General features: G+C 35.6%; 1 protein-coding gene, 1 long non-coding RNA gene and 1 pseudogene across 2 annotated transcripts; all 3 read left to right on the top strand.

The window, feature by feature from the left end:
* Positions 1 to 2,164: 2,164 nt before the first annotated feature.
* LOC144546908 (uncharacterized) lies at positions 2,165 to 3,237 on the top strand. Its single transcript, XM_078295500.1, has one exon. It carries the CDS (start codon positions 2,221 to 2,223, stop codon positions 2,881 to 2,883), a length of 663 nt encoding a protein of 220 aa, XP_078151626.1. The 5' UTR covers positions 2,165 to 2,220; the 3' UTR covers positions 2,884 to 3,237.
* Positions 3,238 to 4,132: 895 nt separating this feature from the next.
* On the top strand, positions 4,133 to 5,610 carry LOC144546725 (uncharacterized). The gene is made up of 3 exons (XR_013508866.1): positions 4,133 to 4,180; positions 4,632 to 4,700; positions 5,430 to 5,610. It is a non-coding gene; the product is annotated as an uncharacterized LOC144546725 (long non-coding RNA).
* Positions 5,611 to 13,370: 7,760 nt separating this feature from the next.
* LOC144546614 (uncharacterized) lies at positions 13,371 to 17,991 on the top strand (annotated as a pseudogene).
* The last annotated feature ends 5,868 nt before the right edge of the window (positions 17,992 to 23,859 follow it).

Here is a 23,859-nt window from a genome sequence, read left to right as displayed (position 1 = left end):
ATAAAGATGAAATTCTTTCAAAACAGAAGTGTTTTGATTTATTTATTTTTATTATGGTATATAAAAAAATTTCGGTTTCTGCTCTCGTCTCATCTTCTTTCTTTTCCCTCTCTTCTCATCTAGTTATTCTTGAAAATAAAATCAATCAAATAATTTTTTAAATTTCAAATAATATAAAAAATGATATCTGTAGATACGAAGATTTTGGTATCGCATAAATCTAGGGGTGTAAACAGTCGGATACAGATCGGATAGTGGTTTTACCGTATTTGTATCCGTATCCATTATAATTTTTCGGATACGGATACGAATACAGATTGGATATTACACTTTACGGATATGGATCGGATATCGGACGGACACGGATATTTTTCATAATTAGCTTGTTGGTTACAAAACATATATTATACTATTAACATATTAGTCACTAATTATGTCATAGAGTTATATTATTTATCAGAATATATATCTATATGCAATTTAATAAATTACTAGTCCAATTAATATGCAATTTAATAAATCAATTTAAGAACATATAGCACATTAATTTGTTGTGGTTTAAAAGTGTAAACAGTCGGATACGAATAGTTAAAAGTCTTACTGTATCTTTATCTGTTATAATTTTTCGGATACGGATACGGATACGGATCGGATAATTTAAGTAATTTTTCGGATTCGGATCCAGACGAAAACGGATAATATCCGATCCGTTTACACCCCTACATAAATCGCATAGACAAATTAATTTTAAATTGATGGTAGTAAACGTCAACTTTCTATCATTACGTATGCTACAAATTATGGAAAGCCAAAATCAACATCCGCCTATCGCGCTAAATATGCTTTTGCAAATTACACGGTGGTCCAGGCGTTAAGCAGTAGTGGTATGTAAATTGAAATTTTTGTGTGGATATTTACAAAGAAGAGGCTTTAATTTTACCTTTATTTTAGTGGTATATATTAAATATCAAATTATATATTCTGGAGCTCTGGCTCCTCTTGTTGTCTCTGTAAATTTTGGGAGATAATTAATACACTGATATTATTCATTGCTATTTGATCAGTCAACATTAGTTGAAGAAGATCAATAAATTGAATTCTAAACCCAATAATTAAATTGTAAAATAAATCTCGTAGTCGTCTAAACTTTAAGATAAATATTGTTGTCAATGAAGAGAACTGACTCAGTTAAGATCCGTGTGCACAAAAAATACACAAGAGCACACAAATATTAAAGCGGAATGCATGGATCTTATAACGGATCGAACGGCCCTGGAACCCATCGAACCTAAAATAAATGTGATGCCCATATATCAAACATACTTCGCACTCTTAATTATACTAATTAAGGCCAATAAGCTAATTAAAAACCAAATCCATATATATACCGAACTGAATAGAAAATAGTATTGCATTATAATCATATATCTTAAGTCTTAAGAAAAATAAATTGAATCTTAAAGTCAATAAGTTAAATTCTAAAACAAATAAACTAAATAAAAATCACAATTAAAATTTACCGGACTACGTATCACCACAATTTTGTAAGCGTCATGCATGCAAGATAAAAAAAAAGTAATTATTCATAATACTGACTAGTCAAAATGATATGAATGATATGTTGACTAGTCAAACTACAGATATATATGATAATATCAACAATAATATTTCATACATTTATCTTATTAAATTTAATCCATAATTGGGTGCTAATTGCTAAAAAGCCTATAGCTGTATATATATCTTAGTAGACATTAGCATGCCATAATTTATCTCACATCTGCGTAGCACGGACAGTACATTATAAAGAAAGATAATAATTAAGTTTAACTGAAGAGCAAGTTCTCTTCACAAAAAAAAAAAAAAAAAAAAAAAAAAAAAAATTTCTTTTATGTTTCAATCAAGCTCGAGCTTAATACGTGCAAATTAAACAAATTAAAACCCCTTTTTTTTAAGTCTTATAGACTGAGGTCCTGTGCAGTCATGCATGCATTGATTGATGAGTCTCATGAGCATTCCTAATAAAGTGCATTTGCAGCGTGACAAAATTTCATCAATACAATAAAAGTTGAGTCCCCACACTATCACACTTCCCTCAATCCCCGCATCATCGCCCGGCCATCTATCATCACTTCTATGCTTCTATTTATACGCAATTGCTATTCACCATTGAAATCACCATCTTATCTTTCCTTCTCTTCATCCATCGATCTCTCCACAATGGCAACGTCCCTCTCCCTTTTTCTCTTTTTATCTCTTCCCTTGTTCTTTACAAATGTGACTGCTGGCAGGTACTTCTTCAGCAAAATGACGCGAACTGATGAGCCTAGCAACCCCACTGAAGTCATCCCGGTCGGGTCGAGTATCCCGGAAGAGAGGAACATTTCAACACAATTTCCTTCAATCAGCCAGAGTTCTTCTGGTTACGGACTCTACGGTCGTCACACAGAAAAATTTTCCCCAACCACCACTGATACTACTGTTGACAATTCTGAAACCGTTGCAAATGAAAAACTGTTCAACAACCAGTTCGACAACACGAATGATGATCCTTACAAATATTCGAATAATGAGTTTACCCAGGGGCGAAATGTACCAAATTATGACGAAAAAAATAGGCAATACGACTATGGCATGAGCGACACGAGGCTCTTGGAGAATGGAAAGTACTACTATGATGTTAATGCTAGGAGATCATATGGTTACGGGTCCGAGACGTCGAAACCGATGAGAAACGATGATACTATCGAGTATAGGTCGTACCGGTCGTATGGAGGAGGTGATGGAGTAGTTGGTCGGTACGGAAATGAAGGCTATGACAATGGGAATGAGAATGAGAACAAAGGAGAGAACGAGTGGAACCAAGAAGAGTATATCCCGTGATAGCAATGTTTACGGTGATATATCGGCAACTATTTAAATTATAGTGTAAAATGTTAAAAATATTGGGGTGTTTAACAAATGCTCCTTTCAAATATTGTAGCTTGTAAGTTGGGTCTTGGGTGTGCGTAAATTGCTATCGTCTGTGGGACTACGTGTTAGTGAATCATTTTAAAAATGTCTCTTGAATAATTAAGGTTGTATTTACTTTTGTTTTTACAAAACAATATATTCTACGGTTGATATAATTAATTTTTAATTACGTTATTATATTGTGCGGTAACCTCTGCGGACTCACCCAATTTCTACTGTTAACTGAGGCTCTAGTTTAAATTAACAATCTCTTCTATTTCATTCAAGTTCCGGTTGTGTTTCTTCTCTAGCCATTTTTGTTAAGAATTTTCTTGATTGAAACTGCATTCTTAAATTGAATTCATAGAGAGAGAGTTTTGTTTCTCTTTTAAAAAAAAAAAAAAAATTAGACAGTTTTTCCATTTTATTAAGAAAAAAAAATCATAATTTACAAATTTAATTTTTTGTTCTCGAGTTTGTAATTTTTTTTATAAATAGAATAAACAATTCTTATTTATGATTTAAAAAACCACCATTTATCAAACTGAATTGAGTAAATTAATAACTTAATAAAAAATACAAATGTAAAATTGAAAGTTGTTTATCATTCTAAATAATTTTTCTATATAATAATTGATTCCTCTAACAATAACTTGTTTCTACTATTTATATATTGTCTATATTATTAGAAAATATTATTGTTTTATAATTTGATTTTGCGTATACTATTAGGCACAATCAATTCCAAAAAAGCATAGTAAATTAATAGGAACAAAATTAGTCACAATTTATCAGTTTGCTTTTTCATGAGTTCCAATATCATATTGTAACGCCACGTAAATTTAAATTAAAATACAACTTAGACATTAATCCAATTAATTATCTGCAGTCCATATTTTCTAATTTATCTTCAGCCTAATCTAATTAATTAATTTTTTAAAGCCTATATTTCCTTAATTAAATTTCAGCCCATAACTATCTCCCTGCCAAACCACGCAAGTGCATGCAACTCTTTGATTTGCACCCTTTCCTGTTCACTTCTTATCCTCTCTACGCAACCCCTGGAGAAATTGGTATTCTTTAAAACTGACCATCGTTTTAATTCCTCTGCCACATCTTTCTCACTAAAATTAACCGCTGCCACATATCTTTCAATTTTCTTTCCTGCATAATTGTCAAAAGGAAATGGGTTGCTGTCTCCTCTTTTGTGTTGAATTCTACATTTAAGGTAATCTAAAAAGTTTGATATATTGTTTATAATAGTAGATCGTATTGTTGAATTAATTTTCATCATGTATCTTGATTTAACTTTCAGTTATTCAAATAATTTCAAAAATGTGATCACCAATATTATAACCATTCTATTACGAAATATCTAATGTCTAATAAATGATGTCTTCTAGAATATTATTTTCCTGAAATATAGTCAAAGCATCATACTAATTTAATTAGATTTATTATATATATTATCTCTAGTATATACAATCTTATACATCGTCCTATATATATATTTACAAAAAACAATGTATCTTTTCTTATGAAAATGTGATTATGAATCTGAAATTATAGTCGTTTATATTATTCTTATTAAATTTCATGACTGAATTTCATTTATTAAGATATGATAAAAATATTAGTTATTTAGATACTTTAATTAAAGTTTGAATTAAATAAATTAGGTTCGAGTCTAGTGATTGAGGAACGTGACGAACGTGAAGAGTACGCTCGAGGAACCTACGAAATTCAAGGTGCGGTGTATTTCCTCGATAGTTGTTAAATTACTTTACCATTTTGTTTAAATATTTATTTTATAGTTCTGTGATGAATGGTGCATTTGGAAATCTAAGGAAAGATACCATGATTGTTATTGAAATGGATTTTTGAAATGAATTTTTGAAATGAACGTGATATATGTGAATAGAAAAGGCTAGAATACAATAAGTGAACAGGGGCTGATATGTTTTACATATCGGGATGTATACATTGGGTCCGGTGTTCGACTAGATCCCTCGTTAACATGATTGTAGGCGAAAGCGGTCCTGTCATGGGTCAAAACTTAGCGGAAAGCTGGATGCACCGTCTAATGAAACAGTCAAGACCTAGCGGAAAGCCGGATACACCGCCTAGTGAGACATCAAGACTTAGCGAAAAGATGGATGCACCACTTAGTCAGACAAAAGAAATGTGAATTAAAATGGAAAAATAGATGTTTTGATTAAATAACTAAATTGGAGCATCATTGGATAGATTTCATTAATTGAAATTGAATGATAAATTTACATTTGATATCTAAAGTTAATTTCACAAAGATTCGGGTTGGAACTAAAAATCCGCACAGAGAGTTTCGTTTAAGCTCTCATTCGTACCACTTTATTTATATGAAATAAGGGTTCCAGGTGATTAAGACAACGTGGCGAGATGAGGTGCGTTCAAGCTCTCATTCGTACCACTTTATTTATATGAAATAAGGGTTCCAGGTGATGAAGACAACGTGGCGAGATGAGTTGAGAAGTAAAACAGGAATGCAAAGTGAGGATAACTATTATATTGCCACTTAGTTTGCTTATTTTGTTTGTTTGAATACATATAATGAACATGGCTATGAGACATTTATATATTAGCTGTGTTCATTTATTTCCTTTGTATCAAAAATACTTGTGTGATTTATATATAAATTTGTGGCAGTATATATATTTTTATTTTATTTTATTGATGATGTGTGCAGTATGCTCACGCCTTACGTATAAATACGTGGTGGGTTGTCACGGGGTGTGACACATATTTATTCGATTGATAGTTAAAGATAACATAGCTTTTGAATTTACAATTAAGCAGTGTGATGGATACTTAATTGTCTTTTGCAGTAACTATAACAATACATTTTAAATATATCTTTAAAATTAATTGATTTTCTCTAATATTTTATGCAAAAAGTAATGATAATTAGATAAATATATCACCATCAATTACCGTATAATCATAGTTCAAGTAAAAAAATATATTTATGATAAATTAAAATATAGTGAAAGGCCAACGAGAAATATTGACTAACCCAAAATAAATTTCGTACTAAATTAGCCGTTTTAAACAAAATACCAAATTCACTATCATTTTTTATTATTATTTGTTTTTATTTAGAAACAAAAAATCGGTTTCGAGCTAAATAACAAGGTACATTGCCTTAAAAATGTAAACTTCACATTTTGTCCATGACACGATCATGCAAATCTCTTTTAAAATTGCACTGCGGTCATATTATTTTCACCTGAAGTTCCTATAGCGTAACTCAGCCGAGTAATTGATGTTTTGCAATTGCATAAGAGAGAACAAAATTCATTTAATGTTTACTTTCTGAAATTATACGGGCCTATTGCCCATACTTACCCTAGGAGCTAGCCGTTCGCTTCCTTCTAGCCCGAACAAATTAATAACAAATGAGATTTCTGATCCTGGGCCTAGTCCATACTTCTAAAAATAACAGGCTCGAATATTTCTCTGCACACCCTGTTTCGATTTTTTTTTTTAAATAGAATTACTTTCAATTATTTCAATGGAACAAGTCTTCTTTGAATAGAATTTCGAAAACTAGCCCTCAACCGATCCCTAAGATCGATAGAGCAAAAAAAACCCAACCTACACTAGTTCTAGGGACCGGTGGAGCCGACATTTACCCCGCCATTCTCTCGCCACAGAAGATCCGTTCCATACCTCCACCGATCCCTAGAACCAGTGGAGCATTGATATCCAAATTTGAAGCCGTCGGGTTCCATCTCTGTCTCTCCCTTTCCTCCATTGTTTTTCCTCTTCCTTCAAAAACCGAACTCTAATTTTTTTTTTCTTTTATCCTCTCAATATATTCAATCATTTCTCCATCCAATTGTTATAAAATTTCTGGATCGTCTAAGAGATTTAGAAACTCTTCAGATCTACGATTTTGACAAAGTAAATATCCCTCTTTGTATAATTTTTTATTTTAGCTGAATTAAAATGAATAACTAATTTAATTTAGTTTGTTTAGTATATTTAAATTGTTTTTGTGAAATGTAGTGTTAAATTAGTATTTGATGTAATTTAGTGTTGATTTGGAATATATTTAGTAATTTAGTGGTAATGTAGTATTAATTAGAGTTTATTTGATGTTAATTTAGTGTGATGTAGTGCTAATATAGTGTTAATTTATAGTTAATTTGATGTTAATTCAATGTAATTTAGTATATATGTAGTATAAATTTGTGTAATTAAGTGTTCATGTAGTATAATGTAACTTTTTAGTAATATGTATTATAATTTGTGCAAAATTAGATAAATGTGAAGTTTATTATTAAAATCAAAATTAGATGATATGTTGTTTACATAAATTTTTATTATTGTAGCCATATGCTTGAAAAAATGTTTGTTTATATAATTATGTGTGATGACTCTCATCAGTTGTAAAAATATTTATTTATCAAATTTTCTAACAAAGTTAATGGATAATCCGGAGTAGTTGAAATTAGTACCACAGAACCACAAGGCATGAAAAGTTCGTGATATGATAATTTTGATTATATTTATTAATTATTTATTGAAAATAAATATTATATGAAGTATTTGAAAGGTTTATAATGTTTTAATTCTTTTTGGCAGCCTACCTCTTCATTGCAGGTAAATTCACATCAGACTAGTATTGCTTATAACAGTCAGATGGACGATGCTCTGAAGAGGTTAGGGTTGTATCAACTTGCTCGCCTTAATGATTGCAAGATTGATCCGCATTTGATTAGTGCTCTGGTTGAGAGGTGGAGACCGGAGACCAATACATTTCATCTACTTCTCCCAGCTCCCAAACAAGTCGGCAATTGCAAGTTTCCTACCTCTCCACAACTTGTTATATGAGGGCACTACTGTCCCAAATCTAACTTTAACCAGATGCTTGACTCCTTTAATGCTTAACTCCAGATCATCTTTCAAAGCTAGTTTAATAATATCAGCAATTACTCTGGTAGTCATTTGATGACTATCCAACCTTTCAACACTTCCAAAACACGTGTGGATAAACGGGTTGGTGGAAATTGTCCATGCACCTGTTGGTACTACAATTACATACAATTTCCATTGGCATTTAGAAGATTTATATTTAACTCTAAACTTAGTTTTGCTGCTGTTTAGCACGACTAACTCTGTGTTTTTGGGTAAGTGAAAATCAGCAAGTTCTGATATTAGTTTGGCTTTAGATTCAAAATTTGACCTTCAGCAAATTTTTCATCTAACTTGCGGGGGTTCGCAAAAAATTCACAATCCTTGTATGGCATTGGCAATTCATCGTGGAATGATGAACATGGATGCCTAACTACTCAATTGAGGAATGGGATCAACTTGTGCCAATCCTTTAATATTTCTCGGGCGTTCATTTCAGCCTCATATTCATCCATATCTGCGTTCCATGCTTCAACCAAATCATCATCATCAAAAGAACTTGTATCAGATTCTATGTCTTGATCTGATTGCTCACAAGGGTTATCACCAGCCTGAACCGGAGGTGTGTATGTGGGTACAGGTACACTTCCCAAGGCAGGATCAAAGTCGGTCTGAATCGACGGTGTGTTACTACCTCCAGGCAAACTATCTGGACACGGATCATAACTAATTTGGTTTGTATCCTGGTGCGTCTCAGCTACAAATTATATAACCTTAAATCCAGCCACTTGAGTTGTAGTTTGTTTAATGACATCTCAAGTTTCCTCATTTTCTATCCGAAATAGTGAGAAATGGTACGATACAGGTTGTGCTGTGTTCATACGTACCCTGATTGTCAATTCGACTCGACTCGGAAGCAATTTAAGTCCAACGTATATTTGCCGTCTTATAATATCAAAACTGGTAGAATTAGATGTGGTAAAAGTAAATGCAGCCCCTATGTCAACCAACACCTGTTGAAGTGCTTTGGAGGTTACCACCATAATACACATTGATCAATAACAATGACATTTTGCTGAACAAAAATCAAACACTAAATTAATTCCAAATATTTTTCAATTTTACAACACTAAATATAAACATACGAGTAAAAAAAAACTCACAATAATAATCAGAAGACGATGCTGAGTACAATGGTGGTGGTGATCTGTTCATATGGCAACTCCTTTATTGAATTTGAAAAAAAAAACAAAATAATGAAAAATAGATAAAAGAAGAAAGAAGAATGGAGGTTGGGAAGAGAAGAAGAGAGAAGAAGAATGGTGCGGCTGTCTGGTTAATAAACCCTAAACCTACACCGATCCACAGGACCGGTGGAGGCATTTTTGAACCTCCACTGATCCACAGGATCGGTGCAAGGGTATTTGGTGTGGTCTTTCGTGCAGTAAGCTGTGGCTGGTGCAAAATTGGCTCCACCGGTCCCTAGGACCGGTGTAGATTGGATTTTTTTTTGCTCCACCGATTCATAGGATTGGTGGAGGCTAGTTTTCAAATTTCCATCCAAAGAAGGCCTGTTCTGTTGAAATAATTAAAATGAATTCTATTTAAAAAAAAAATCCTCTGTTTCAATAGTAATTCGTACTAGTATATAAACATATACAGATCTTTCTCCTTTCATCCCTCCCTTCTATTTATACTCGATCGCTCGACCATTGAAATCGATATCACCAGCCCTCTCTCTCTCTCCGCAGTGGCAACTACCCTCTCCCTTACTTTTTCTCTCGGCAGGCACTTCTTCAGTAAAATAACACGTACCAACAAATCCAGCAACCCCACTGAAGCCATCCCGGCTGGATCAGATATTCCCGAAGAGAGAAACATATATTTGAGCACAATTTCCTTCAATCGATCAGCATTCAGCCAGAGTTATTCAGGTTACGGCTTCTACAGTCGTGGCCCTGAAATTTTTTCATCAACCACCACAGCAAATGTTGGCAATTCTAGAACCGTTGCAAATGAAAAAATGTTCAACAACTGGTTCGATATCACAAATGATGATCCCTACAAGTTTTCAAATTATGAGTTTACCGACACTACTACAAAAATGGTCATTGTACACTGCACATTGTACACGGATTTGACAATTTTATGTAAAAACCGTGGAGAAATTATAATTTTTTGGGTGCCTGAAATATCTGTGAAATCTCTACACGGTTTTTTATTAAAGAATCAGTGTAGAAAGCCTTGAGAGAGCTACACGGACGTTTATTAGGGATTGTACACGGCTTATTGTCTAAATAACAGTGTAGAAAGCCTTAAGAGAGCTACACGGATATTTAATTAAAGAACCGTGAAGAAATGTCCAACTTGTACACGGATGTTTGTTTAAATAACAGTGTAGAAAGCTTGAGAGAGCTGCACGGACGTTTAATAAAAAGCCGTGTAGAAATGTTATTTTAGGGTTTTGGTAAGGGCGCGCCTTTTCGAGCACCAAGTTGGTTATATAAAAGGCCTTCTCCTTCCAGCGCCGTTTTGATCAATTCTCTCTCTCTCTGTAATCTGATTATTTACAGAGGGGGTAATATGAAGATCATGTTTTAATAAAGAAAGAGCTGATCGAATAAAGAGTTGGGATGAAGACCTTCAAAAAAAATGGAAGAGGAGAGATGAATGACCTTCAGAGCCAGACGAAGTGTCAGATGAAGAGTCAAATGAAGAGTCGGACGACTCTTCATTCGACTCTTCATCTGACTCTGAAGGTTGTTCATCCACCTCTTCTCTTTTTTTTGAAGGTCCTTCATCCAACTTTTTATTTTCAGCTAGCTCTTTCTTTATTAAAATATGTATCTTCATATTACCCTCTCTAAACCCTACTGGCACCAAAAGGAAAGAATCACCCACTTGTAAACTAAAAATATCCATTAACGACTGGAAGAGGGGATCCCCTCTTCCAGTCCTTAATGGAAATTTTAGTTTACATATGAATCTTTATTGAACTCTTTCTTTATTAGAACATATTGATCAATCTGTACTCTCCCTCTCGCAGTTAACAATTGGGCGGAAATTTAGGTTTATCAATTATTTCGGATCGCAAATCTATAAAGATGAGCTACTGTTTTTGGAGCTCATAAGATGACCAGTCCGATATAATTGATAACCTACATCTTGAATTCCCATGCGAATTGCTTCATTTCCCCAATTAATTGGTCTGATTTGTGCGCTAAAGTTTTTTTGGAGGATAATTTCAGAGCCGGATAGTCGGATGAAGGACCAGAGCCGGGTGGGGAGTCGGACGAGATCGTCTTCATCTGACTCTCCATCCGATTCTGAGGGTCCTTCATATATCCACCTCTTCCAGTCCTTGATAGAATTTTTTAGTTTATATGGATTTAACTTTTGTAATTAATGCTTAATAAGAATTTGTAATTTTTGTATAAATTAATGTACATGAATTTTTTGTTCAAATTGCTATATATGTTTTGGAATTATGGATTTTAAATGTCTTCCTCTTTTTTGGAAATTGTTTGTTTTGCTATCTGAAAAACATTAAAAAAAAAACCAAAAAAAAATACAATGCTACACGGACATTTAATAAAGAGCCGTGTAGAAAGGTAGAATTAAAAAAGGTTTTTTCTTTTAATTAAAAAGAGTTAAAAAATAATTATACACGGCTGTTTATATAAAAGTCCGTGTAGCTCTCTCGACTTTCTACACGGCTTTATAGATAAATGTCCGTGTAGAAAGGTTTAGGGTTACAAAAAGGCCTTCTTCCAGCGCCGTTTTGATCAATTACTCTCTCTCTCTCTCTGTTGGTCTGATTTCTGCGCACAAGGATCGAGACCGAAGCTGAGATCTTTGAAGTTAATTTGCATTTCTCCTCTCTATCTTGCTAGGGTTAGTCTTCCTCTTTTCTCTCGCTAATTTTCTGGTACTTATTATTGCTTAATTATTTAGGTCAATTATTTATTAATGCATGCATGCTTGATCTGTTAAGGTAATGTAAATAATTAGTGTATTGTGGTCCAATAACCGACCTATTGATGCTTTTAGGTCCATGCCCGTTCAAAATTAATCTAATAGGGATTAATTTTGGATAGTCCCCTGTTTGGGACTGCTCTTTGAATATTGTGTCTCATTTAGGATGTGAACACATTAATTAGCGGGATTTAATTAGTGTTTGAGAAAAATTCGTCAGCATTTCTCCTTATTGCTCCTACGAGTATGTGGTTTATGCATACTTGGGGAGTTAAGGGGAAATGCTGTCGAATTTTTCTTAAACACTAATTAAATCCCACTAATTAATGTGTTCACATATGAGGCATAATATTCAAGGAGTGGGTTACGATTGTAAACCGGCCCGTTTGTAAGCCAAGAATTTGTAACAATGTATGTTGCTCGACCACCATGACTAATTGGAATCATTCTTTTAATTTAATTTACAGATGGATCGAAGTTGGATGTACGAATTGCGACGTGATACTGCAGAATATTTGGCTCGCGTTGATGAGTTCATAAAATGTGCCGAGAGTTATAGAGCGAAGACAAAGGATAACGACATCTTGTGTCCTTGTAGAGATTGTAGCAATTTTAAAAGATTTGGGGACTTGGAAGAAATTAGAGCTCATTTGATTTGTCGGGGATTTCAGAAGAGATATACGTGTTGGTTTATGCATGGTGAGAAAATTGGGGAATGTAGTGCTACCAATAGAAATTTTGTTTTGGAAGACAATGTTGATATTAATGTAGAAGTTGATGATAATTTTGAGCTTCATTCCAACGATGATTTTGAGAATGTCGAAAATTTTGATAATCTACTTGAACTTAATTACAACGAGGATGATTGTGTGAATATTGATGAAAATGCAGAATACGATTTTATTGAAAATCTAGAAGACATGTTACGTGATGTGGAAGATGAAATTAGTGATAAAAATTATAAAAAATTTCAGTATATGTCTAATGAATCCAAAAGGCCGTTATATCCCGGGTGTACCAAATTTTCAAAACTGTCAGCTGTGTTGAAATTGTTGAACTTAAAAGCAGACAATGGTTGGAGCGACAAGAGTTTCACGTCCTTATTAGAGCTCTTACGAGAAATGCTCCCAGATAACAACGAGTTACCCTGTACAATATATCAGGCGAAGAAGTTGATCTGTCCAATGGGCTTGAAGGTCGAAAAAATACATGCCTGTCCGAATGACTGTGTATTGTACCGTGGAGAGTACGAGGCCATGCATGTTTGTCCTAAATGCGGTGTTTCACGGTACAGACGTAAGAACCAGGACACTGACGATGGTAACGATGAAGGAAACAAGGGTCGGGCTCCGGCTAAGTCGGTGTGGTATTTTCCGATAATACCGAGATTCAAATGGTTATTTGCAAATCCCAAAGATGCGAAATTATTGCGTTGGCATGAAGACGAGCGCAAAAGGGACGGTAAACTAAGACACCCAGCTGATTCTCCTCAGTGGAGAAACATTGATAGAGATTTCACAGAATTTGGTGGCGAATCAAGAAACCTTAGGCTAGGGTTGAGCACAGACGGAATGAGTCCGTTTGGAAGCATGAGCAGTCGGCACAGTACTTGGCCAGTTCTTATATGCATTTACAATCTTCCTCCTTGGTTGTGCATGAAACGCAGGTATATAATGATGTCATTACTAATCCAAGGACCCAGACAACCCGGAAATGACATAGATGTATATCTCGCACCATTAATTGAGGACCTCCAAAAATTGTGGAGGGATGGCGTCCGGGTGTGGGATGCGTACGGTAAAGAGCAATTTGAGCTGCGGGCCATGGTATTTTGCACCATAAACGATTTTCCCGCGTACGGAAATTTATCGGGCTATAGTACTAAAGGAGCAAAAGCGTGCCCTATCTGTGAAGATGACACGCAGGTGCTGAGGTTGAAAAATTGTAAAAAGAATGTTTTCATGGGGCACCGTAGGTTTCTTCCTATTAATCACCCATACCGTAAGAAGAAGAAATAATTCAACGGGAACACTGAGCTTGGAGTGGCACGTCGTCCGTTAGACGGGAAGGGTGTCTTCCTGCTGGTTAAAAATCTTAAAGTTGTTTTCGGAAAATGTGCCAAAGCACCACCGAAAAATATTTGGAAAAAGAAGTCCATATTTTGGGAGCTACCGTACTGGGAATATTTAGAAGTGAGACACTGCCTAGATGTCATGCATATTGAGAAAAATGTCTGCGACAGTCTGATCGGCACATTGTTGAATATTCCGGGAAGACTAAAGACGGTATCAATGCTCGAAAAGACATGGTGGAAATGAAAATAAGACCCAAGCTTGCACCGCAGGATAAAGGGAAGCAAAAGGCATACCTACCTCCCGCAATGTGCACAATGTCGAAGACCGAGAAAACAAGCTTCTGTAAATGCCTTCATAGTATTAAAGTCCCATCAGGATATTCTTCGAATATTAAGAAGCTTGTGTCGATGAAGGACATGAAATTGATTGGTCCGAAATCCCACGACTGTCATGTTTTAATGACACATATGATTCCTGTTGCAATCCGAGGAATTTTACCAAAGCCCGTTCGGCAAGCCATCACGAAGCTTTGTTTTTTCTTCAATGCAATTAATTCCAAAGTGATAGACCCGCTAAAATTGGACTCTCTGCAAAAGGAGGTCGTCGTTACTCTTTGCCATCTTGAGATGTATTTTCCGCCATCTTTTTTCGATGTTATGGTTCACCTTGTTGTTCACCTTGTGAGGGAAATTAAGATTTGTGGTCTCGTGTTCCTGCGGTATATGTATCCATTCGAGAGATTCATGGGTATTTTGAAAAGTTACGTAAGGAACCGACATCGGCCCGAAGGTAGCATCGTAGAAGGATATTCCACGGAAGAGGTGATTGAGTTTTGCACCAACTACATGACCGGTGTTGGTCCTATTGGCGTTCCAAAATCTCGATACGAGGGAAGGCTCCAAGGAGTAGGGACTATTGGGTTGAAAGCCATACTTGCTGATAGAGATGAACTGTTAAAGGCACATTTTATTGTACTACAGCACATGGCAGATGTCACTCCCTATATAGATGAGCACATGGCAATCCTTCGACAACAGAACTACACGAGAAGTCAGAAGTGGATTACTGACGAGCATAACCGTTGTTTCATAGGATGGCTGAAAGAAAGAGTGAAGTCACACTCCGAAATGTCGCCCGTAAGTGAAACGGTTAGATTGCTGGGCCAAGGACCCCAAATGGTTGTTAGAACATTCCAAGGATACGAGATTAATGGATATACATTTTACACTAAATTACAAAGTGATAAGAGCACCATGCAAAATAGTGGGGTGACGTTGGTGGCGACGTCTCAAGAATTCAGTAGATCAGGGGATGCCCGGCCTGTAATGGCATCAAAGTCATATTACGGTGTTATTGAAGAAATTTGGGAGCTCGTTTACAATGCTCACCTCAGCATTCCCTTGTTTCGGTGTCAATGGGTCGAAGACCGTGGTGTTAAAGTTGATAACGACGGGTTCACAGTGGTAGATTTTAACAGAGTCGGGTATGTTGATGATCCGTTCATACTCGCTAAGCAAGCAACCCAAGTCTTTTATGTCACTGACCCGAGTGATGCTAGGTGGAGCATCGTCTTACCCGGAAAAAGAAGGATTGTTGGGATAGAAAACGTAATTGACGAAGAAGAGTACGACCAGTTCAATGAGATACCTCCATTTTGTGCCGATGTGCAGGCTGAGATAGCAACAACTACTGAAGAACAAGACGAAGCAAATTACATGAGATCTGACCACAGTGAAGGACTATGGGAAAATGTTCAAACAGTGGAAAAAAAGAAAAAAAGGAAAAAAAAAACCAATGTATAATATTTATTTCGTTTAATCGTGAACAATTTCATATTTATATTCCAGAAAAAAACAATTTATAATATTTATTTCTTTTATAATATTTCAGAGATGAATAGCCGAATAGATAAGCATAGTTTATTTGCATTACTGATGAGATCTTTGGATGACTGTAAACCGATCGATAATATTTTACTGTGTTTTTGTATTTTACATTTTATTTGTTTATTTATTCCTTTTAAATATAAATTTTATGAATATAGATATCTGATAAGCAGAACCGATGGTAAGAGAACCCATCGAACAGCCCCCTTTTCCTTTAAGAAGAGTTTTAATGACAAATTGCTTTTCTACACGGACATGTAGTTAAATGTCCGTGTAGCTCTCTTTTAGCTCTGTATTTCTTTTTTTGAATATTTTAAAATGTTTAAAAACCTTTCTAAATGTTCGCAGCCATTTTGCATTTATTCTTACTGTTTAATATGGTTTTGTATGATCTGTTGTTCAATATTATGATTTCGTATCATTGTTTATATGTAGTGTTTTTTTTTTAGTTGACATATTAAGTGCATCATTTAAGAATAAAAAAATAAAGGCAACTTATTATTTATGTAAGTACCAACAAAAATCCGTTTAGAAAGGTTTTCCACACGGACCTTTAATCCGTTTGGAAAACCTTTCTAAACGGATTTTTAATTAAAACTCCGTGTAGAAAGGTTTTTCACACAGACTTTTAACTAAAAATCCGTGTAGAAAGGTATTCCACACGGACTTTTAGCCCTACTCTTTATTAATTAGTTTTTACTCTTTTACATGTATTAATTATGAGCAGGCTTTTGCATCGTTGGAACTTATGACTATTAAATAAAAGAAAATTGAAAGGGCACCATATTCATTCCCTAGCCCTTTAGTAATTAGAGCCATATTTATTGACCAAAACTATTAGAAGAATCGTACACGGACGTTTAATCAAACGTCCGTGTAGAAATAGTTATTTTAATTAAGACGCCCGTTATGCATGAATCTTGTAAAATGTTGCATTTATTTTGAAGCGCGGAATTCGAATAGTTGCCTTTCTATGTAATTATCTGAGAAGACGATCAAAACAACTTCATAATTCTATATAATCCGAGAAACTCCATTACAAAACACTCTGAATTGTACAATTCTTTTGAACTTACTTCTTTAATTTGTTCCCAGGAAAAATGGATCCCTACTCATCCGATGACTCACAAAATAACAGTGACTACTCAAACTCTAACGATTCAAATAGTTCTGAGAGTGAGTTCTTCCAGCAAACTGAAGGTTCAGACTCAGACGACTCACAAAACGACTTACCCACTGGAGGCATACAGTGCACAGTGTGCCAAGAGGTCGGAAAATATGAGTGGTTGTTCCATTGCAACCACTGTCAAGACTCATACCACCCGTTATGCGTCTGCTCAAATACTTACCAAGGCAGCAGAGATCCGAGATACAATTCATGGATCTGCCCTAGGTGCGAGAACGATGACCAAGAAGAAGAAGATGATGATGAAGACGACGATGAAGAAGAAGAGGAGGGAGAGGAAGAGGAGGAAGAGGAAGAGGCTGCTGGAGAAGATGATGAGGAGGAAGGAGAAGAGGAAGACGAGGAGAAGAGAAGGGCGAGGAAGAAGCAGAAAAAAAATGAAGAAGATCAAGAAAGCAATAAAGACAAAAAAGATGAATCTTCAAATAAAACCAAGAAATAGATTATTTTTATTTTTAATATTAAATAATTTATATTTCATTTGTCTATATTTTAATTGTTTATATTTTGTCTGTTTATATTTTATTAATCTTTACTTAAATATTAATATAAATATGAGATTATTAATAGAAAGGTATTTTAACACATCAATTGAATATCCATGTAGAAAGGTATTTTAACACTTTAATTTAACACGTTAATTTATATCTATAACATATTAACATTATTAATTATTTAGATAGCATCATTTATTTAACAAAAAAGAAAAATTTATAGAAAACAAAATGTTGATTAAATTAAACAAAATATATTACATCAAAAAGGATCCTGGCTAATACATCATATAACACAAAAAAAACTGATTAAACAAAATACAGAAGAAGAAAACAAAAAAAGCTAGCTAAATTAATGAAACATGCCTTCATAAAGGCCCTGGCGCGACCCCGGCCTCCTCCTAATCCAGGGGCTCTTTGGCCTGATCCAGCGATCGCCCCTCCTTATGTACGGCTTTGGTGGTGGATGCCCCCTTGGACTTCGGCGTGGCACATTTGAAGGCGGCCACGGCCATGTCCTCCTGTAGTTGGGAGGAGGCCTGAGATAGCCAGGAGGGACTTCGAAACCGGGGGGGAGTTCGAAATTAACATCAATCTCTTCGGGCGGGACGTAGCCGGAGGGCAATGGCCACGGCACATTTGAGGGGTGAGCACTGCCGGCCAGAGGGACTTCGGCCATTTCTACTTGCAAATAAAATTTATATAAATATCTTGATCGAACTAGTTTTATATAGAATTTTGAAGAGCCGTTTCGTCTTCTAAGAATTTTAAATTAATAAATATTTGCACACGGACGTTTAATGAAATATCCGTGGAGACATTCTCTATCATTTCTAAACGGTTTTTTACTTAAACATCCGTGTAGAAAGTTAAAAGCGTGCCCTATTTAAACTGAAAATGTGCTTTTTAAATAATTATCTAATCGAAGTCGGAACGACGTCGCTTCAAACTCTAAAATTTTATTATTTATAAATATATAAAAAAACATAAAAATATGTCTTTACATTTCGAACTTCCCAAGGCGCGAATTTGTTTCCGCGAACGCATAGAATTTATACACGGATTATTAATGAAATAACCGTCTAGAAATGTCTTCCTTCACGGATGTTTAATTAAATATCCGTGTATAAATGATTTGCGCGAAATAAAATGCGCGCTGGGTCGGTCTGGTCACTTTATTTTCAAAATCCCTTCGTCTTCTCTAAACCCTAAACCCACGCGTCTCCTCCTCTCTCTTTCCGTGGTTCCTCTCTCTTTGTGCTGCCACTGTTGGTGTTTCGCTATGTCCTCCTGTAGTTGGTGAACCTCTAAGCTCATCTCGCTCGCTCGGTAGATTGTAGAAAGAACGATGACACATTCAGGTGAGGATAATGTAGAGAATGTAGCTGTGATGGATAATGTAGAAGGAGAGAATGTAGCTGTCATGGAAGAAGAGGTCTCGCAGGCTCGGCCTGAAAAAAGGAAAAGAGGTCCGACAACGTGCAAGAAGATCACTGAGCGGAAGGAAATATTGCCAATTGAATTCCACAAGAACGGCTGTGCGAAGGGTGATAATCGGGCAAAGTACTCAAATTTTTGCGCCTCCACGGTGAAGAGACATGCATCTATCCTGGTTGAGCGCTGGGATCAGTTTGATCAAAAGAAGGACAAGGACCAATGGTGGAACATTGTGAAGGTAAAGTACCTAACAATTCTATTTTTTTTTTGGGGTAGATGAACTTACATGCAGTAGCTTCGTTGTCAATCAGGACCAGTGGAACATCGTGGACGACCCAAAAGGCAAGATAAAGGGAGTGTCTTTGAAGATAATGAATGAAGCTTGGAAGCAATTGAAGAGCAGGTTGAAAACAGTTTACATGGATAAAGGGAAAGATCCGTTGCCAGTGTATCCTTGGCTGACACAAGAGGTGTGGGAGGAGTTCCAAGCTTTGAAGAAAACAGAAGAATTCAAGGTATGTAAATTTAGGTAACTCATTAGAGCATCTCCAACAGTGATTGCTTATGGATTGCTTATGCTGATGTGTCAATTGTTTCTGTAATTGCTGGGTTGGAATTAATTTCATAATTGCTAATTTAGCAATTAATTTCAATTGCTGGATTGGAGATGCTCTTAGTTTTTGTTCTTTCTCAATCTGTACTCATCTTCCTTAAGTAATAGATTTACTTTGATGTTCGAAGAAAAAAAGTGAGAATGGCAGGAAGATCGCCAAAATGAACAAGTACCCGCACAAATTAGGGTCGGGTGGTTACGAGGGTAAGTCGAAAGAATGGGCAAAAGTTCTTTTGCAAAACCAACAGTCTAACTCACCCGTGGTTAAGATCAAAAATCCTAGGGGCCAAGATTGGCTCATGGGAAGATCTGAGGTAACCGTTGAGGGGCGGATAGTACTCCCAAAAGACGTGGAGCCCGTTGCTCATAAAATGGTAAGAGCCTTTTGTTATAACTGTGTCATTCAAACAAAATCATAACTCTGTGTACATTACTTAGTGTTTTGTTATAACCAATTTTTTAATAAACAGTTGGAGGTGGAGGAGGAGGTCAATTATGGTACCCGGACTGTCGCAAGACAAGAAGATTCCTTGTCCTTGGCGCTCCCGAATCCAGAACACACCGGTCGAGTTAGGGACAGAGGGGTCTACACGGGCTGGAAGGAGGAATTCAATGGAGCAAAACCCCGGAGAAGACCTCGTGCCAAGGTCAACAAAGACGAGATGGAATCAAGGTTGGCACAGGTGCACCAGGAGGTACGCGAGGAGCTTTCAATGGAGTACAACCAGAAGCTGGCTGAGCTGGAATCAAGGATGGTGAACCAAATGCACCAAATTAGGCAGCCATCCGAGGACCGACCTCCTTTTTCTCCGGGAGTTCGGCGAAGCAGTCAGGCATCCGGGACCGAAGTGATAGGCGGCTTGGACAATCTAAAGGTAACCACTACTTGTTCATAATCGAAAGGTATTGTTGATTCTCGCGGTTAATTCGCTAGACAATATTATTTCATTCTAAAGACAACTAATTGCTGATAATTATTGCAGGAGGCCACAGCATGCGACCTCGTCATGTATTTCGGTACTACTCCTCTGACCATTGCTAAGGGCATTGTATATCCTCCTGCAGCCGGTGATCAGTTGAGGCCCAACTATCTCCGCGTAGCGATTGAGAAGATCACGCAGGATTGGGCTGTGAGAATACCTCTTCCTGTCCCTGTCGATGAAATGGTGGTGCTTGATGATGCCCGCTATTCGACAGTCCAATGGCCGAAAAATCAAATTATTTTGGACAATGTACGTAAACTCCAAATACAATAGGATATCTTATTCAAATCATTCTTTTTTAATACTTGAAAAAGACATATACAAAATTTGATACAGGCATGAAGAGGTGAAACAATCAATGAGGATGAAGCGTTGTCACCGGTACGGGACATGGAATTAGCCTTGGTGTCTGTTGCGCCAGAAGTGCCTGATGCGCCAGTGGATGCGCCAGTGGATGCGCCAGTGGATGCGCCAGTGGATGCGCCAGTGGATGCGCCAGTAGATGCGCCACTAGACCGTACGGGGCTCACAGCAGAAGAGGTTAGCCGTTTGCCTGATCAGTTGCAGACTCTGCACGCCCACTTGATCAAGGCACCCAAGAACATGACGGCTGTTACCTTCAGTGTCCCCCCCGGTATGTTTCTACACGATGGCAGGGAGGTCGTGCTGCCTTTCACAGAATTCAACGACTTTCTACAGGGCGCCTCGTCAAGCGATAAATGGCTCGATGTGGGAGTCATCACCGTTTTCCTCGTGTTAGTGACCAATCAATTATTTATATCATGTGTATAGCACTCAAATATATACTCTAATGTAAAATGATGATTTTTCAGGTTCCTAGTCCAGAAATGCCGTGAGACCGCATCGAAAGGTAAGGTGAACTTGTGTGCACTTTTGGACCCCGACAGAATTAATGGAAACATGTTGGACTGGTATGAGGATGATTGTGTCGACTACTTGCGTAAAGCGATGCATCATGCTCGTGGGGATCAAAAGAAATTCCTTCTCCTGCCATACCACCAAAGGTAGGTTACTTGTAACCCTTAATTGTTTATATTTTCAGTTAAACAATTACACAATGAACCATAGCAAACACTTGTGTCACCATTACATGCTGAAATATATATGTCACTAATTTTATGCTAAAGTACTACAATTCTTCTCCCCCTACAGCTCCCACTGGTGTTTGTTGGTGATTGTGCCACTTGAAAATACAATTTATGTCATGGATTCAAGGCGGCCCGACAAATCCATCACCACTCAGCAGTCCAAAAGAGTCATGACTGTTATAATTAAGTAAGTTATCTAAATATCACTTGGTTTGATTTTTTTTTTTTATAATTGTGGAATTGCTAATTACAGTCACTCAATTTTGTAAGGGCTTTTCGGCAATATCTTAAAGAGGGTGGAGTGCAGAGCACGGGTAAGAGCAGAAATAAAATGAATGAGCTCTGGAAGGAGGTGAGCACACTATAATTTTATAATTTCATATTTTTGGGTTCAAAAATTTATTGTCATTCTGACATAGGCTGCTGAATGTAAATATCAGTGCCCGCAACAGATTGGCGGTTGGGAATGCGGTTATTACACGATGATTTTTATGTTTCACTTTGTTGAGAGCATACAATTCAAATGGCCAGCATATCCGGTATGTAATTCATATGTTTTGCCTTGACTTGTCCATACAATTAATATTGATTTCCTCTAAACTTGTTTTATTAGTTGCATTGTTATAATTGCAATAATTTATTTCTATAAAGCAAAACAGAGATGTAGTTGCCATATTTTTGTAACTTGCATGTTTCGAATTTTTTGTAGTATTCACCAGATTCAAAGAGTTACTCCAAGGAGCAGTTAGATCAGTTTAGATGTATGTGGGCAGATTTTTTTATAAAACAATTTTGTAAACCAGAATATGGATTTGTATGATCTTTGTATAATTCAGTGTACATGAATTTTGTATTAATTTTTGATATAATTTGGAAATTTCGAAAATTTAGGGGTTTTGGTATTCTTATTTTGGAAATTCTCTGTTCTGGAATTGATCTGATTTTAAATGGCTGGCAAAACTGGAGGCTAGCCAAAAAAAAGAAAAAAATTTTTAAAAAAAAATAGTTCAATTAAACACGGACATTTTAAAATTTATCCGTGTAGAAAGGTTTTTCCAAATTAAAAAAATAAAGAAGAATATTAATACATAAAATTATATATTAAAAAAATATTAAAAAATAAGAGAGCTATACGGATATTTCATTATACATCCGTGTAGAAAGATCATTCAATATTAAAAAAATATTAAAAAATAAGAGAGGTACACGGATATTTAATTATACATCCGTGTAGAAAGGTGTTTCCACATTAAAAAAATAAAGAAGAAAATTAATACATAAAATAATATATTAAAAAAATATTTAAAAATAAGAGAGCTACACGGATATTTAATTATACATCCGTGTAGAAAGGTCATTCAATATTAAAAAATATTAAAAAATAAGAGAAGTACACGGATATTTAATTATACATCCGTGTAGAAAGGTGTTCCACATTAAAAAAATAAAGAAGAAAATTAATACATAAAATTATATATTAAAAAAATATTAAAAAATAACAGAGCTACACGGATATTTAATTATACATCCGTGTAGAAAGGTCATTCAATATTAAAAAATATTAAAAAATAAGAGAGCTACACGGATATTTAATTATACATCCGTGTAGAAAGGTGTTTCCACATTAAAAAAATAAAGAAGAAAATTAATACATAAAATTATATATTAAAAAAATATTAAAAAATAAGAGAGCTACACGGATATTTATTTATACATCTGTGTAGAAAGGTGTTTCCACATTAAAAAAATAAAGAAGAAAATTAATACATAAAATTATATATTAAAAAAATATTAAAAAATAAGAGAGCTACACGGATATTTATTTATACATCCGTGTAGAAAGATATTTCAATATTAAACAAAATTAAAAAATAAGAGAGCTACACGGATATTTAGATAAATAACCGTGTAGAAATCTAATTGTACACGGTTTTTTATGTAATAATCCGTGAAGCTCGGTTATGGAGAGCACCAGTGTCAAGTATTTGTAAACGGCTGTGTATGTAATAATCCGTGTAGCTATTCAGTAATTGTACGCGGTAAATATCTGTGTGTATATATACAAGGATTTCTAAACCGTGACAGCCTACGCGGCGGGAAATCCGTGTAGCTCGCTTGTTTATGTCCGTGTATAATCACTTATTTTGTAGTAGTGCGAGGGGCGAAATGGACCAAATTATGATGAAAAAAGTAGATACGAGTAAGACATGAACGACACGATGTTCTTGGAGAATGGAAAGTACTGCTATGATG

This window comes from Carex rostrata, chromosome 30, assembly GCF_964058835.1.
Source record: "Carex rostrata chromosome 30, lpCarRost1.2, whole genome shotgun sequence".
NCBI classification, from domain to species: domain Eukaryota; kingdom Viridiplantae; phylum Streptophyta; class Magnoliopsida; order Poales; family Cyperaceae; genus Carex; species Carex rostrata.
Note: the sequence above shows the minus strand (reverse complement) of the source record. Positions and strands in the feature narration are given on the sequence as shown.

Coding starts and splice junctions, on each gene's coding strand:
- LOC144546908 (XM_078295500.1), top strand. CDS start 2,221: ATGGCAACGTCCCTCTCCCTTTTTCTCTTTTTATCTCTTCCCTTGTTC.